The following is a 17,041-nucleotide window of genomic DNA, read 5'->3' as shown; positions in this document are numbered from 1 at the left end:
AAGTGACATAACGTCGACAAGCTGACAAGCGTGAAATGGTAAAAGTAGCCGAGAGAAAGCAGCGATATTTGCATGATACAAACTCTTCCCGGCGGCCTTTCTGGTTATTGTTACTGCAGCGAACACGGAGTCACGCGCCGATTGTGAATACACCTTAAGAGCCGAGTACTCTTGAGGATGGATAAAAGGAAGAAAGGCGGTACAGGTTTACTGGCGTCGGTGAACCCAGTAAAGAGGAGAGGAAAGAGAGAAAGAGAAGAGCCTATGAAGAAGGAAACGGAGGAGGCCATGTTGGAAAATAATGCGCTCCGTAAAAATTCTTTACCCTCCGCAGGTGTGCATCCTGTTGCCGAGTAGCTCCTCATTCTCCCTGGCCGTCGCTCGACTCAAGGACTAAAAATCCAACCCCTTGCGCCAGAACCAGAAAGGCGAAGTATTAAAAACGAGCTTGAGACTCGGCTTGCCAACTGTATTCCAGTTGCACACGCTTGCTCCCTCCGTCTCGCGACTTCTTCCCTCGCGCTAGTTCTTTTTTCCTCTCCGCTCTCTCGACTCTTCGCCACTCGAACGTGGCGAACCTTTGAAACGTCGACCTCGGCTCGGGTATTTTAAGAGTACGATAAAGAAACTGATAAACTGATCAAAAAATAATTTTCTTTTTCTTTTTCTACCAATACAATCCGCTTTGAATTTCCTTTCTTCAACAAGTTCAGAAAAAAACGAGGACAATGAAGAGATACGAAGAAAGATTCGATTTCTGTTCCATATAAAATCTAGAGGGACATTTTTTTGTTATATCGTGCACTGTGCATCAATTTCTCTTAGTCTGACAGAATTTTAGGGTACGATCATAGTGAAGAGAATTGAGCGAGGATTCTCAGTATAATTCTGTAGGTAGATCGACAGCGGAACATCGTAGGTCAGCGTTGCAAGAACGGTACCGGAGGGACAGGAGAGTAGAATCGCGAGAGGACCTCGCGTCAGATCTCACGCAGAGGAGCGAACCACGTTATTTTTCAAGCACCACTGCCTCAAGGTTAGATGGCTCATTACCGTTTTGCAAGAAGAAACTAAACTGGCAGCCGGTGTAACTGACTCGTCGCTCGAACGACGTCGAACCATAAAAGAGAAGCGATATTACCTTCGCGATCGAGTTTTTAATGAATCAACTCGGTAAGTTCGTAATCCCGCAATTTCTTGGAAATTTCTCTGAAAATCTCCTTTGGCTGGCTACCGATGATAGAGGCTGACAAATGAGCTCCAAATTTTTCATTTCAACACGCAAAAATTCGTCGACTCTGGAGGATTGTAAAATTAAATAACGTAAAGGGTTTACGTTGCTATGGTTCGACGACGCCAGAGGACGACTACAGGCATTATCCATGTAGAGATATAATATAAATAATGTTTATTTAATAAAAATAATGACAATAGAACAACAAATAATTAAACAAGACAAATAACTTTCAAACAACACGAATTAACAGCTCAAACAAACTCTTTCAACAACACGATCGACACTTTTAACAGCTCTTTCTCGGTTTTTCAACTCGCTCGACCCTGCTCTTTTCAAAAAGAGAAGCACAGGCCATCTGTTATATTTAAACATAACTAAAATTATAACTACAGATTAATTATAATAACCGATGCTGCATTAATGATTCTGAAGAAAAACAAAATTGAACAGTTTTTATCAAGCTTTACATAAATCTTCTCCCGTCCACGTAAAAGGAAAATTGTCATTCCGCGTCGTTGAAGGGTTAATGGAGTGATTCTGCGAATCTTCTGGTTCGCCGGGGACGGACAGTCGTAAGAAGCGCGAAGATAAAACGCGTCTACACCCGTTAGACCGCGAACTCGATTCGCTCGCAACCCCGGGGGGGCTGCGCTTCGTAAGAGAGGGGGCAGCGTAAAAATGGAAATTCCCGGCTTGTTTCTTATTCACACAGTCTCGCGAATCGGCGCGTCTCGTTGGTCGAGCCTGTACGTACACTCTCACGGTCATCTCCGCGTCCGCTGCGTCCCGCGGACCAATACGCTATATGTATTACCATACCTCTCGGCCATGGCTGACCATAGACCGGCTTACAAGTGGCCGAGACATTCGCCTCTCGACCGCGACCATGAGAGCACTCAACTCGCGACGCACACAGCCCACAACCACCGGTACTACCTTCCGTTTCTTCCCTCGTTTCTCTCTCTTCTGCCTGTTGTTGTTCCTTCTGTTCGTTCTGCGCGTTGTCGAATCACGTAGCGTGCCGCACGATGAGGAGGACCGGGCGCAGCTTGACAAACTCTCGCCGATCGATAAGGAGGTTGGCGACGTTGGCCAGGTAGATTCGGGGGACAACGCGCCGGAAGTGGCGCGAGGGAAACTCGATGCGGGCGACGATGAAATTTCGCGATCGACGAATCCGAGAATCGGTCACGAGGAAGATTCTTCCTCGGTGTTGGAGGAAGGACCCAGTGCGAAGAAGATGGACGAGACTCGAGCGACCGACGAAGGCGGCGAGGTAATGAGAAAGGAGACGGAGGAGGTTGGCGTGGTGAAGAAACGCAGAAGAAACGACGTTGCTTTGATCGGTAAACCCGACCAGGAGGTTCGAGAGAGCCAAGCGGTTCTAGCGGAGCAGGCTAAGGACGAGGGCATCAGGAGATTCGACGTGCGAGTGGACGTTGACGGTGCGATCGACGAGCAGCGGAGTAGAAAGGAACACGAGGAATCTGAAATAGCAGTGAAGCTTGAAAAGTCCGAGGTACATGACCCTGAAGAGAGCCACGCCGAGGATGGTGAACGATCGGAGGAGGCACTTCCCGGTTACTATCGTAAGTCGGGAAAGCTCGAGGGTGACGATGGCAAGAGCGAGGAGGAGATCTCGTCGAACGAGAGCTCGGACTCTGAGGAGTCTCACGCGGACAGAGGATTCAGATCTCTGGACGAGTCTCAGAGTAAGTCGAAACGCAAGAGTTCCACTGTCTACCTGAACGCGGAGGAGAAGAAGGTGTCCGATGGAGAGCAGCAGTCGATCGTCGACGGACAGATCAGGAAGTTGATATCGATTCGGGACGACGCGCTGGACGCTCAGAGGACCGACAAGATAGACGAGGCGCAGGTTCTGAACTTTAAACGGAAGCTAGAGATGGACGAGGTGGCGTTCACCCAGGAAGGTGTCCACAGCGAGCGAAGGAACAAGGTAAAAGAAGGTGTCAAACTATCAGACGACGTTAGACAGTCGGGAGGAGCGTATAGTTTTCTCGAAAGGTGGAAGAGTCAGGCGATTTCCTTGCAGAGACAGATTGGGAACAGCGCGTTCGTGCAGAAGGGGGACGTGCTGCCGGAAATTCCGAGATTTACGGAGAATCAGTTGCTAGACACGTTGGAGGGGATTGTTCGGTCGAAAAGATTAAAGCCTTTGAACGACTCTCACGCGAGTAGCTTGAAAGAACTCGGTCTGACCGATGTTCAACTTCGAATAATCAGATGCGCCGAGCAATTGTTAGCGACTAGAGAGCGGCAGTCGTTCGTCGTCAGCCTGACGGAGTGCATTCGAGGACTGAGCATCTTCAATTGTTTGCGAATCTTCGTTTGGCCGATTATTGCGGACAATCTCCCCGAATCCATCCAGAATTTCGGCAACTTTCCAATCGAGGTGAACTTGTTTCAGGGCGCGAGAGAAAAGTCGGGCAGGGCGCACGACCTTCGTCGAATCGGCATCCTGTCGCCGGACTTCGTGGTGTACAGCATCTTGGCGAACGCTTTGGAATCGTATCCGAAGGACGATACGCTGCCCTCGTACATCGACCCGAAGAACGACACTCTCCGGAGATTTCTCACGCCCGGGCAGTTGGCCATTCTTCAGATGGCCGAGACGTTCTTGCCGGAAAGCGCGCGGCGAGAGTACTCCGACAAAATGTTCTCCTGCATCCGAAGATTCGAGTATTACAGCTGCGTCAAGTACTTCGCCTGGCCGTTGGTCAAACAGTATTTCCCGTCTCTGCCACCTTTCCCGGACTACGAAGGCTGGTATCCGGTGATCGACGTGTTTCCGCAGTACCCCATCATCCCGTTTCCTGGCTTCTCGGAAGAGTTGGCCGAGTTGCCAGAGGTCGTGGACGCTGACGGTATCAGAACGAAGACTCTCACGCCGGAAACTCTCATCATCCGTGTGCTTCGGAACACTCTGAAGCAACAGCCGTTTGTACCCACCTCCCCGTCTTTCCTCGACGAATCGATCGACAGGTATATAACTCTGATACCCGAGGACCAGTTACTAACGATCAACATGGCCGAGAAGCTGATCCCGATCTCTTATCGGCCTGAGTTCGTTCAAAGGACCGTCAGATGTATGAAGGAGTACAACTACCTCTCCTGCTTCAAGTATTCCGCCTGGCCGACGGTCAGACACTTCATCCCGACACTCCCCGATATTTTCACTTTCCTGCCAGAGTTCCAGGATCCGAGACTGTCGGACGTCGGCAGGTACGTTCACGAACTGTCCAGCCAGTCGAACGTCAACTACTACTTGCCGATCGGAGCAGGGTCAAACTTGGCAGCGATACCCGATCGACGAATTCTGTTAGAATCTTCGGACGAATTGGAGACGCAAGTTCTAGGGACGTTGCAGAGATTGAGGTATTCCAACAACGACAGGGAGATATCCTCGTTCGTCTTGACGCGGAGCAACATCGCGTTTACGAAGAGGCAGATGGAGATCCTCTGCTTGGCGGAGAGTTTCCTGCCGCAGTCTGCCCGAGCAGATTTCGCCGTTAACGTTCTTTCCTACCTTAAGACGTACAACAATTTCATCGACGGCGCCAGGTACATCGTGTGGCCAACGATCGCCAAGTACTTGCCGAACTTGCCGGAGTTTCCACAGTCTGACGTAGCCGGTATAAAGGATCGGATCGATTTGCCAAACAATAGGCAAGGTCTGGCCGAGACGAAGGAAGCGTCGATAAACTCGGAGATAACGATACGAGAACGAGTGTCCAACGTAGAGCAAGAGAACAGAGCCAGGGAGAAGGAGTCGCGAAACAAGCTGCCCAACGAGCCAGTGATCATCGTGTCGGGCACCAGATTCGTTCCGATATTCGCCGAGCATCCAGAGTCCGTGATCTACAATCTTCTCCGATCGGTTCAGCTGCAGTCCATGAAATCCAGCCCGGCGACCGCCAATTCCACGTTCAAAACTCCGGATTTCCTCGAGTTGTTGAGTCAGCAGCAGGTGAACATAATAAACATCGTGGCCAACTTGCTTCCAGAAAACGTTCGACCGGATTTTGCCAGCAAGCTGCTCGAGTGCCTTCGCAACGAGACGTTCCTCGTGTGTGCCAGGGACGTAATCTGGCCGGCGATCTCGGAGTACTTCTCGCTGCCGAATTTCCCGAATTTCGGGATCGTGAGCGACACGCAACCCGGTGACCCGCCGCCGACCACGTCGAGCCCTCTCTCGGAAACCGCTGTGAAGACAGGACAACACGGGGACACCACCGTCACTGTCACCGACACCAGGTTCTTCCCGATTTACAACGACCTGCCGGAAACCATCATACTGAACATTCTCAAGGCCGTTCAACTGTCCATCCCCAATTTGCCCGATTCGGCAGCGCTGGCGAGAACGCAACAGTTCTCGCCGATTCTGACGGAACAGCAGATCGTCATCGTGAACATCGTCGAGAGCTTACTGCCAGTGTCGACGAGGTCCGAGTACATCGAGAGACTGGACTCGTGCATCAGGGAGAGGAACTTCCTGGAGTGTTCCCGAGACGTGACTTGGCCAACGATCGCCAAGTACTATCCGTGGTTGCCGAGTTTCCCAAATTTTGGCACGCTGCAGAACCTGCCACAGGCGTCCACTTCCAACTCCATCAGGTTCCAAGTGTTTCTCTCGGAGAGACCTTCCAGCTCGGAGGTGCAGGCTCCTCAGATCGAGTCGAACAAAGAGACCGAAGCGCTGATGAAAGCAGCCGAGGAGAAGGTAGAGAGCGTCTTGTCGAACATTCTGGCCGAAACTCCGCAACTAGAGCGATCGTACTTGAATCTGTCCGTTCCTGTCGCTTCGATCTTGAACGGACGACAGGTGAACATCGTCAGACTGTCGGAGAGGGGTGTGCCAATCGCAGTTCGCCAGTCCTACGTCGCCAGGATGCTGGACTGTACAACGCTTTACAACTTCATAGCCTGCGTGAACAACATTACCTGGCCAACTTTGAAGCAATACAATCAATCTCTACCCGAGTTTGCCAGCATCGGCGACCTTGATCCTGCCATCAGTAGCGTTCCAAGTAGTTTGCAGATCCTGAGACTCGTGCCTGTTAACCTGCCTTTGACCAATAAAACGTCGCAGCACCTCGCGACATCGAGCTCCCAGGCTTTACGCGTGGAGAGTCGGGAGAACAGATCGAGAAATCCAGCGGCCACGCAGTCTCAGCCAGTTGGTGGACGCTCGAGATCAGTGGAAAATGTCAAACGTGCAGCGCCACAGGAAAACAAATCGAGAAACCCAACGATCACGCCGTCAGTAGGTGAATCTATCGTTGATTAACGTTCGTAGAAGCTGGCAGAGCCTGAGAATTCTAATCGTTTTTATTCTTGCAGATAACAAAGGACCCGTCCCAGGATACGCAGGCCAACCGCCAGGCATTCCCATAGACCTCTCCGACGAGAAGATTTACTTCCCCGACAGTCTGAAGAAGATGACAGAGTGGAAATCGTCGAGGGTCAAGAGTAGACAACGTAGAAGCGCTATGGACGTTCTCAATACTTACTACGACAACGAGGAAGCGGAGGATAGCTCCGCGTCCTCGTCGTCGTCGCCGGTGACGTTTCCAAACATCACGGAATCCGAGTACCTACGGTTGTTGATCCGAGTGAGAGACAAGTCGAGGCTTTCTAACGCAGGTACTTCCAACGCGAAGCGGTATCTCGTCGACACGTTGAACTCCACGATTAGAGATTCACTGACCGCCGATCAGTACGAGATCCTCAAGGTTGTCGACGAATTGGACGATCGGCCGTCGAGCAAAGGGCTGACGCAACAGGTTATACAGTGTCTTCTGAGTCTCAGTTTCATTCGATGCCTGGGCATCTTCATCTGGCCGCTCGTCGTCAGCAATTTGCCTTCTTTCCCGAGCTTCGGTGTCTTGGGACGCATGAACATGAACGCGGAGAGTCAGGTGCAGGACTTGTTCGGCATGTCGAGCGCCGAGTTCGAGCGGAGGTTGTTGGAGAGGAAGGAGTCGATCGAGGGTTTGTTTCTCGACTGGTACAGGAAGCTGTCCGAGGACAAATTCCAGACGGATCTGGGATTCCTTAAGATCAAGGGCTACGGGAACAACGAGGTGGGCATCAGCTTTACCGGTTTCAGGGAAGGCAGGGGCGCGAAGCTCAAGGACAACAAGAATCTCCCGAGCATATTGACGATCATAAGCGACATAATGGAGGAGGTTCTGGACCAACGTCCCGAATCTGAGAAAACGAAGAAGGAGAAGGAGAAGAAGGAGAGGAGTATAGAAGGCTCGAGGGAGGCCGACGTCCAGTTCTTGAAGAACACCGAGGAGATCGTCGACATTAAGAGATCGATGAACGACGACGACATCATAACGATGTTCCTCGACAAGATCAAGTCCAACGATTCCGACGTGGAGAACGACGACACGAGGTATTACACTTCGGAAGACGCGTACGACGCTTTCGGAGTTCTCTTCGGGACGAAGCTGCACGACAAGCTCGACTCCAGCGGGGCGGAGTCTCTCGGCTCTGACTTTAAAGTGGAGAACGAGGGGAACGAGGCGCCGGTTCCAACCAAGGACGTAGACATCGTGTCTTTGGAGTCTCAGAAAGTTTCCGACGAGCTGAAGGTTCCACCGACGAAGAGCCAAGTGACGTACGATCTCGAGAAGGAGTTCTCAGGGGACCAGGAAGAGAGACAGAGAGAGAAACGCGCTAGAAACTACCTCAAGTCGTTTCTAGAAAAATATTCAGACAGACGTTTGAAGGAGCCCAGCGTAGAAAGTTTCGACAGCGTGGAGAACAATAAAATTGTCGAGGAGCGTGGAAGGGATGCGAAATCCACGTTGGTCGTTCGACTGCCGCGTCTGCACGACGAGGTCGTGTCGAGAAAGGTGACGAACTCGATGATCCATGCGGGTAAAGCTCTCAAGATGAAGATGACGCAGATGGTGCCGGGATTTGGGCTCGTTCTGTCGTTTCTCCTTCAGATGGCCTTGGCTCATGCTCGCGCAGCCGCGTCAATGGCCGGTATGATCAGTAACATGGCTCTGGGAGCAGCGATGTTTGGAATAATACGAGACTCCTTCTTCGGGTCGAGCAGCCATCCAAAAATTAAGTACGTTTACGACAACGACAAGCACGGGCCAGGAATCTCTTGGCCTACTCAGTACGAGTCTGGCTCCCCTTACTATTCATAGTTATTACGATAAATATTTGACCAATATGGATTTTTTAATCAACGTCGATGTACTTGGTAAAAAAATTAGTAGATGTCTTTTCACGCGTAGCGGTCCCGATAGGCCCGTAACGATAGGCAGAAGTGAGCGTTCGATCGCGTGGATTTCGGATGTTTGGAAACACGAAATCTGGATTTCGGGTGCGTAGATTTGCCTATAAGCGAATATTACGCGAGTAAGAGGGTTCTATGATACATATCGATTGCTATGACTGCGGATATTCAAGCAAATTCATATTTTTGAGAATGTCGTTGAAATTTCGATGGAAAGTTCTTACTGTATTTTTTTTTCATATTCCGTATGTCGCATCAAACCTTCTGTAAATGCACTGAAAATCCGCAGTCTATTGATTACGGTTACACTATGGTAGAATTGTAGTTAAAATATGTACGAAACTTGCACAACTATTAGCACGTTGACTGCCAATTTTTCTATTGCCATTGATATTTGAACAAGATGAAAATATAATACTACGAAATATTTTTCTTATTGTAACGCAACATCTTACAAAAATTGAATTTTCCATCTTACACGCAAAACGCATGAATCTCGCGTGGTGGTCAATGGGTTAACAGTTGATAATTTCGTTGTTCGAGGGTTCGTCGTTCGTTAACCTTAAAGGCTGAATAACAATGAACGTTGTATTGGGCTAGCTTTAATTTTCTTCCGTACGCGGCTGACGGCCGATCGTGGTCGTCGGTTGCTCTCCCTCAGTCTTCCTACATGAATAACACACATATTTTGCATAGACATTTCTCACATAGCACGGACTGCAGAGACTCAACTGTTAGTTAGGAACAAAGTTTCGACGAGTTTGCTCAATGAAATTCGTATCAGCTCTTGTTCGTCTTGTGGAGGGTTTAATGGTGGAGGGTAACACAAGTATCTTCGTTGCGCTGTTCTCTCTTATCGATCTCTATGTAATCAAACTCATGTGCTCAATAATTAAAGACGCGTAGATGATTATATATATAATGTAAAAGCCTCTAGCTCGTAAGACTGTCAGCGATTCTCGCAATAATATCCCCCGTTTACGAAAGAATAAAACACGCTTGAGAATCCCACTCGCCTCCTGATTTTCATTCGCAATACTGTAGATTATTTCGTTCTCTAATGGAGATAAAGATCGCGAGATATGCCCGAGTGATCCAACTGCTCTTGTCTTGCTTCTTGCCGGCGAAAAAAAATAAATCGAGGAAAGAGGATTGCAGGGATGGAATTTCAAGGATTCACTCGCAGGATTCAGTTCATTTCGTTTATTTATCTAGACTACACTTGCTCGTTTATGTTTTTTATACTCTGACGATTACGCGCGGTTGGATTCTAAATCGAGCTCGTTGGATGAAAAGAAGTGGTCGTTTCATAAATTTTGGTGTTTCCAACGCGCAGTCAAGCGTTTTCTTCGTTGAGTATTTTTATATTAAAAAATAATTGATCACGATAACAAAAGCGGCAACACAGAAGGCACGTCCTCTGACTGCGTATGATTTTCTTCTGTCACTTCCGCAGAGAATGGTAACTCGTTTAAATAGAACCTAGATTATAATGTTTGTCGCGTCATTAACAATGGAACATTGAATGAGATGTCAAAACGTTAGTTAAAACTTGAAATACCACTCGCTTGCACGTTCGCAGTCAATGTGTTCTTCGTCGCTACAGACTCGTTCCCTTTGATCGAAAAGTGTGTTGTTTGGACAAATGACGGGGAAACCTTTCCCCGAGTCGTCACACGCGTGGAAAATTCGACAATCGTAGTCCAAATCAGCGTATAAACCAATCGGTTTGCCCTTGCAGGAAAATCGGAATGTAAGATTATTAAAAATGTCCAAGTCGTCCTTCTCTCCAGATAAATCTTCGTACGTTTCTAGACGATGTCGATCCTGTCGAGCAAGTATTTTAATTAATTTCGTTAAAAGATTAAATTTTAATCAACTTTTAGGTAGCTTAAAATTTAACTTACAACGTAACCCAAAGTTGGTAAGGCGTCCATTGCGATGAATAAACCTATGAAAAAAAGAACTAAAATTCACTCATTCAAAAAGAGATTAAAAATATATTTTACTTACGAAACCAGAGCAAAAGATTCGATATAAATATCACCGAAGAATCCATATTTTAAATATTTGAAATCGAATTTAAGACTATTTTTCAATCGATTTACGAATGATGGTGTCTGTGCACCAATTCGGTACTCCGATAACTGTCTTTACTAGCACTCTTGCTTCTTGAATCATGCTACTCGGACAACTTATCGACCTTAATGAGCGCGTAATTTCTTGAAAAGCGTAACGCTGTGTTCCTCGTTATGTTTCAAACGTACGTTAACCGCGATATCCGGTTATTAGTTTGTAAATTTTTACTAACTTAAGATAATTGAAGCAGGAAGCTGCAATACTCGGATATGTTTGTGAGTATTGTTAGAGGAATAATTAGAACAGTGAACTTATTGATTATTAAGCGGATCTATCTCCATACGTCCAATTGTTAATAATTGGGTTTTATATAGTAATAATAATTAATTATATTAATTGCAAACATATGTCTTCATATGTAATTAAATCGTAACAAAATATCCTTACCAAACTCAGTTAAAGTTGTGAGTTGAGGATCTAATTAAAAAGGTACAGTTACAAAATTCACAAATTAATCTTCTCGATGCATATTTGTCTGTGTGTTCTTCTTCGTTAGAAGTTAAGTGCAATATCATTTGACACCCCGATTAAACAATTCTCTTCATTAGCTTTTTTTTTAGGAAATTTAAAATTTGCGCGATTTATGGACCCTCAAACGCTAGTGCCACGTAGCGGTGAAATGGTGGAACTATCATTTGAATGTCACAAAATATAATTAATTTTATATTTTCATGTGGTTAATTTGCATTACATACGTATGTATTTCATAACTGATACTTTTAACTAGAATGAATTTAATTCTAATTTTCAATATGATTTACTAGAAATTAAATATTACTCGAAAAGGGGTTTTCATTTATAGATAAGTAAATAAATTTAAAAATCCTTATTCATATATTTTGCAGACTAAATGGAATGTTGAAAGGAAGTTGAAGGTCTGAAATTGATGGTGCATTTTCAAAAATTTGCAAATTAATCTTCTCAATTAATGTTTTTTGTAATTAAAACAAATTCTTTTTGAATACGGTGATATCACCTGTCGGTAAATATCGGTAATAAAGTTTTCGACATTTTTTAGTAGTTATGTTCGTTAACAGATGGTGCGACCATGTTCAAAATGAGGGTTTTTTGCGAAATAAACTAATTAATAGAATTAATTCAGGAAGTTTCGGATTTGCGTCACCAATAGGAGATCTTCCACTGTCTTGCAATGTTTCATTTGTCTTATAAAATGCACGAATAATGAATTTTCAATTTTGTTTAATAGAACGGAATACAGAGTGGTTGAATATATTCGTGCGTTTCTAAGAGCATTTCATAAATTTTGTGTTTTTGATTTAAACCAGATTTTTTTATTTTTTATTTCCAGTTAATCTGTCGTGCGAAATGCGCGTATTGAGTAAATTAATTAAAGATAATAGCGTCAACGGTGAAATACGGAATACACTTCCTATGATTCTCGAAATAATCGATATGTCTCATGATCGATCTCCAACTGGAAATTGGCGGTTAAAAATGGCGGAGAGTAGCACACCTCGCTTGTCAAGAAGGAACTATTGTCCTGAAAAATCATCCTGAAAGTGTCACCAGAAGTTCTTAGGTAAAAATTTAAATCAGTACTTGTTACATTTGTATTTATGTTATTAATTTTTAATATAAAATGTGCATGTTTGCATTTTCACGTTCAATTCAAGGTAAGGTTTAACCAATAATTATTACATATAATTTTCAACAGTTAAAGAAATAATAGCATATAAACGTTTAAAGAGAATATATCATATTAAAATTATTTATAATTTAATTTCAGTTCTAACTAGTGCAAATATTGTAACCTCGTAATATGACTAATTTTTCATTATGTATATATATATATATATAAAATATGTCTTTACTTCTATTGAACATTTTCTACTCATTTCTTGATTTTTTAACCTCATATTGCATAATTCTTAACAATTCCAATATTAAATTCAACAATAATTTAATAAAGATGTACATATTTAATAACCTAAATAATAGTTCTACTGTGTAATATAATAAAATTTCTCATGTCTCAGTTTAAAGTATTGAAAATTTGTTATGAAGTGTGTGAATATTTTTGTTCTTTTTAAAGAATTTCTTATGAATTTTACGTATTTGGTTTAGCACAGAGTTTTTTTTACTTTTTATTTCAAGTTATCATTTTATGCGAAACGACGATTACAACGCCCCAACGGTGAAATATGCAATGTACTTCCTACGATTCTCGAAATAATCGATATGTCTCATGATCGATCTTCAACTGGAAATTGGCGGTTAAAAATGGCGGAGAGTAGCACACCTCGCTTGTCAAGAAGGAACTATTGTCCTGAAAAATCATCCTGAAAGTGTCACCCAGAAGTTCTTAGGTAAAAATTTAAACCAATACTTGTTAGATTTGTATTTATGTTATTAATTTTTAATATAAAATGTGCATTTTTGCATTTTCACGTTCAACTCAAGGTAAGGTTTAACCAATAATTATTACATATAATTTTCAACAATTAAAGAAATAATAGCATATAAACATTTAAAGAAAATATATCATACTAAAATTATTCATAATTTTATATCAAAATTTAATTTTAATTGTAATTAGTGCAAATATTGTAACCTTGTAATTGACTAACTCATTGTTATATATATACACGTATTTTATTATATGCTTTTACACACACTTTTATTGTAACGTTTTCTACTTATTTGTTGATGCTTTAACTTCATATTGCATAATTCTTAACAATTCAACAATAATTTATTAAGAATATACGTATTTAACAATTAAAATAATAATTTTATATTACTGCGTAATATAATAAAATTTTTCATTTCTCACAGAATAAGGCGTAGAAGGCCTTGAAGCTCGAAATTCAAAACAACAACAAGAACACAATGTTTATGTTCGTACTACCGTGCCTGTTCGGACAAGATCACCCCATCCCCTACTATTTTCACAATTGGTTGACCAGACGTGTCGCGGAGAGTCATTCTGCTATCGAATAACAACAACACGCATTACGTTGCATTAGTACGTAACTTTTTCTAACCTATTAGTGTCGTCCCTTCGGTAGCGTCGCTTCTTCTACGTTCTTTTACTTTCATTTATACATTATTAATAGTATCATTTAATTAATACGCGTGTATTTAACGATTCGGTGAGCATTATATCATAATTGTATAATGCTTTGAAACTTTACGTGCAGGTTTTCGCTTCAGTTGTTGATTTCACTCGTACAATTACTGGTAGCTTGTGTTTGCTTGTGTAGCTTATGTCTCTTTAATGAAATTTGAAGTTGATTATCATTTTTACTCATTTACCTTCAATTGACGTATTTGTTTTGACTTTTGATTTCATTTTGTGCAGGTTATGTCTTGATTTCAAAGATAGCATAGATTGCATAGACACCATGACCATCGATGGACAATCTAAGGAATTTTCATGAAAATTGGTAACATTTTATTCCTTTTGGATAGCATTTGAGATACAATTTATATGTATTTGATATATAATTCACAATACGTAATTTCGTAATTATTCGGAATACAAGGATGAAACTAGACAAGATTAAATCAATGTTTTATTTCGAATATAGACATCGTAGTACTTCAATATATATTTTTAAATGGATATATAATACATTAGATTATTAAATTCAAAGTTTTCGTACTTCATTATATTATACCTTGCTACAATATATTTACTTTTTCCGAATGCCAACATACAATACACATTCAAGTTTCATTATTTTCATACATATTGATTATTTTCAGAAAATTTGTGTGACCGCGTGCAATGCGGTCGGTAGAGCCAGTGTTTGTTGCGTAATATTTTAATTCTTGTCTGAGCGAAATGGCTCTTATTAATTTATTTAAATTTAATTCGCGAAGTTAGAGCCAGTGAGTTCGCCGATTGTTACTTAAGCGCGCGCGTTAATAATCTTTTATTTTTCTTTTTTTATATTTTTTCTTGTTCAATACTCGTTTTCGGTATTAGAGTCAGTGCTCAAGAGGACAAGGCCTCTCCAAGAAATCAAGATCGTAAGTAGTCTTATATATTGTACTTTAATTTATTCATTTCTCAAATTTAACGAGTACATATAATGTTTAACGTTCTGTTATAGACGCTTCACATCAGCATTAACTTTTTGGGGGAAAATCCAACGGTAGCTCTAAAGCCAAGAATATAAGAATCTTTCATTATCTCCAACTTAAGATTCTGCTTTGTTTTTAAATACAAATTTTAATGTTTAATATTTTCTTACAGGTTCTTCTACACTCTCTACTTCCCCTAATCTTCTAAGGATCTTATGATATTTCAAAAGCTAAAAATGTAAGTACTTCAGCTTGTAACTGAATTCTATTCTCTGTAGTTTCTATTGAAGTCGAATGTAAAATTATAATTATAAAATAAAAATATTTCATGTTAGTCCCAATTTTTATCATTATTAAAATTTAAATTTTGACAATATACATTGTGTCTTTAGGAACAAAATGTTTGATGATTTACAGAATTTTTCACGGCGTTTATCATGGGATTCTCAGTGGTATCTACTTGATGAGGATCTTCACGATAACTTTTCCTGGCCCAGTGCAGCATTGATGATAACGTTCTTCACATCTATCGTGTGAGTCGCATGCATTTATGTTCCTCCGGTCACTCAATCATGTCGTAGGACGAAAGGTCCGAATCGGCCCGGGTGACTGGTTGTATACGTAGAATTTTTGATGAGCATAGTGACCGCGGGTATTTTTTATACCCGTGAGTAGTAACATTTTTTTAAGTTTTTAATGTATTAGATTAGGATAGGGCTTCTTGCACATCGCGATTTTAACAATTAGTTTAAATACATACAGTTATAGTAATTACTTATAAAATCAAAACATCTTCAATATAAATGTTTGCAAAAATAAAATATCCATGTGAATATCTATATGAATAGATAAATTATAAATATTTCTGAATAATTATTATTAGAACAGTTTCGCTTGAGCATTTCATAGTAGAGAAGACGGATACCCACTGACTTCGTTGCTATGAAAGATGTTATTACTTATTGATATATACTGATAATTATATTTTGTTAATAATAATTAATAAATTTCAACATTATCTTCCCTTTTATAATAGTATAAAATGATTTAACTGAGTCTTATAATTATGAACTTTAGTACAATTTGAACTATAATAGATAGAATTCGTTACGTAGGAAAATGTGATCTTATGTGCAAGAAGATACTTCGCGACAGGCAAATTTTTGAATCAAAGCAACAAGTTTGAACACTGCTTTCGAATTTTCGATAATGTGCTTTGATGAAGAAGTCGCCTGAGATTATTTCTGTTAATATTTAATTTGCAGTCAATTGTTTGATTTTGATTGTTTCAGTCAATTGTTAGAGTATTCATAATATCTTTTTTAGCAAATTCAAGTTTTGTTCATTATCTTTGTTTTCTTGCAATTTCAATAATTTCTGAAAGAGTAGAGTCATTAGAGCTTGAAGTAAGATAATGCAATAGTCCGTTAGATACAAATTATATAAATTAACCATTCTTTTAGTTCAGGATTTTCAGGTTTAACCCCTTCCGTGTTCATTGTCAGGATCTCACTCACGTGCCTAGGTGCTACTTGGGTGGGTGAAAGACATTGGGCACGATGACTGTAGTTTGTAATTTTATAAATAATTTCTCAGCGACTGACAGTGTGTTAGCGTATCGTGCACGACGTATTTTCCGCATATGTATGTGTGGTTAGGATGTGGAATTGCGTCGTTTTCACGTCGTTGTTCCATTCATTATAAGTTGAAATAGTAAAAACATTTGTGCACCGATTTGAATTATGAATTTATTTTATAATAACACTCATCAAATACACAATAATTTTGTTATTAATTATACGATCAATTATAGTATACCAACTGATATACTTGCACGTGTAGATTCTATAGAAATTATATATATATATATATATATGTATATATGAGTTATTAATATTAGCTGTATATATAAAGGTGTTTTAATCACGTTATACGCAATGGTCGCTAGCTACTGTCAGTCGATTTCAGGAAAATGGTACGTAAATTAGAGTATGAAAGTTGTGTGTTAAGCTCGGGTGTCGGAGGCGTCCCGGGACGTCCTCTCTAGTTTAGGTCTCTGCGCCCGAGTGGTATGTGAGAGAACCGTGGAGTGAGTGTGTTGGTGTGCCTGTTTTTTTGCCATCTTTTAAATATAGGGTCCCTGAATAGGATAGGTAGCATACTTTCTGGTGTGAATGTGTTTAATTATAAGTAGGTAGGGCCGGGCAGGTTGACACAGTCTCTGGTCGCGTGTCCCTTTTTCGCGTGTCCAACCTGTTTCAGGAAATCTAATTTGAAAAATCGACAGTGAAATTGGTACAAATTGAGCATGCCATTTGTTTCTGGTTTTA

At 41.7% G+C, this 17,041-nt stretch overlaps 2 protein-coding genes and 1 long non-coding RNA gene across 4 annotated transcripts; 2 read left to right on the top strand and 1 right to left on the bottom strand.

Annotated features, from left to right (window-relative positions):
- Positions 1 to 1,922: 1,922 nt before the first annotated feature.
- On the top strand, positions 1,923 to 9,533 carry LOC122532329. Its single transcript, XM_043661023.1, has 3 exons — positions 1,923 to 3,194; positions 3,666 to 6,525; positions 6,599 to 9,533. Exons 1-3 carry the CDS (start codon positions 2,043 to 2,045, stop codon positions 8,428 to 8,430), a joined length of 5,844 nt encoding a protein of 1,947 aa, XP_043516958.1. The 5' UTR covers positions 1,923 to 2,042; the 3' UTR covers positions 8,431 to 9,533.
- Positions 9,534 to 9,752: 219 nt separating this feature from the next.
- On the bottom strand, positions 9,753 to 10,803 carry LOC122532327. The gene is made up of 4 exons (XM_043661021.1): positions 10,536 to 10,803; positions 10,430 to 10,473; positions 10,084 to 10,349; positions 9,753 to 10,004 (listed from the first exon to the last, which is right to left on the bottom strand). Exons 1-4 carry the CDS (start codon positions 10,579 to 10,581, stop codon positions 9,905 to 9,907), a joined length of 456 nt encoding a protein of 151 aa, XP_043516956.1. The 5' UTR covers positions 10,582 to 10,803; the 3' UTR covers positions 9,753 to 9,904.
- Positions 10,804 to 13,461: 2,658 nt separating this feature from the next.
- On the top strand, positions 13,462 to 14,827 carry LOC122532328. Of its 2 annotated transcripts, none has more exons than XR_006307482.1 (4): positions 13,462 to 13,647; positions 13,984 to 14,068; positions 14,391 to 14,657; positions 14,741 to 14,827. It is a non-coding gene; the product is annotated as an uncharacterized LOC122532328 (long non-coding RNA). The 2 variants fall into 2 exon arrangements; XR_006307481.1 differs by having other exon boundaries at positions 13,646 to 13,774.
- Positions 14,828 to 17,041: the final 2,214 nt, after the last annotated feature.

This window comes from Frieseomelitta varia, unplaced genomic scaffold (genome assembly GCF_011392965.1).
Source record: "Frieseomelitta varia isolate USP_RPSP 00005682 unplaced genomic scaffold, Fvar_1.2 scaffold_447, whole genome shotgun sequence".
NCBI classification, from domain to species: domain Eukaryota; kingdom Metazoa; phylum Arthropoda; class Insecta; order Hymenoptera; family Apidae; genus Frieseomelitta; species Frieseomelitta varia.
This window is presented reverse-complemented; position numbering and strand designations above follow the sequence as displayed.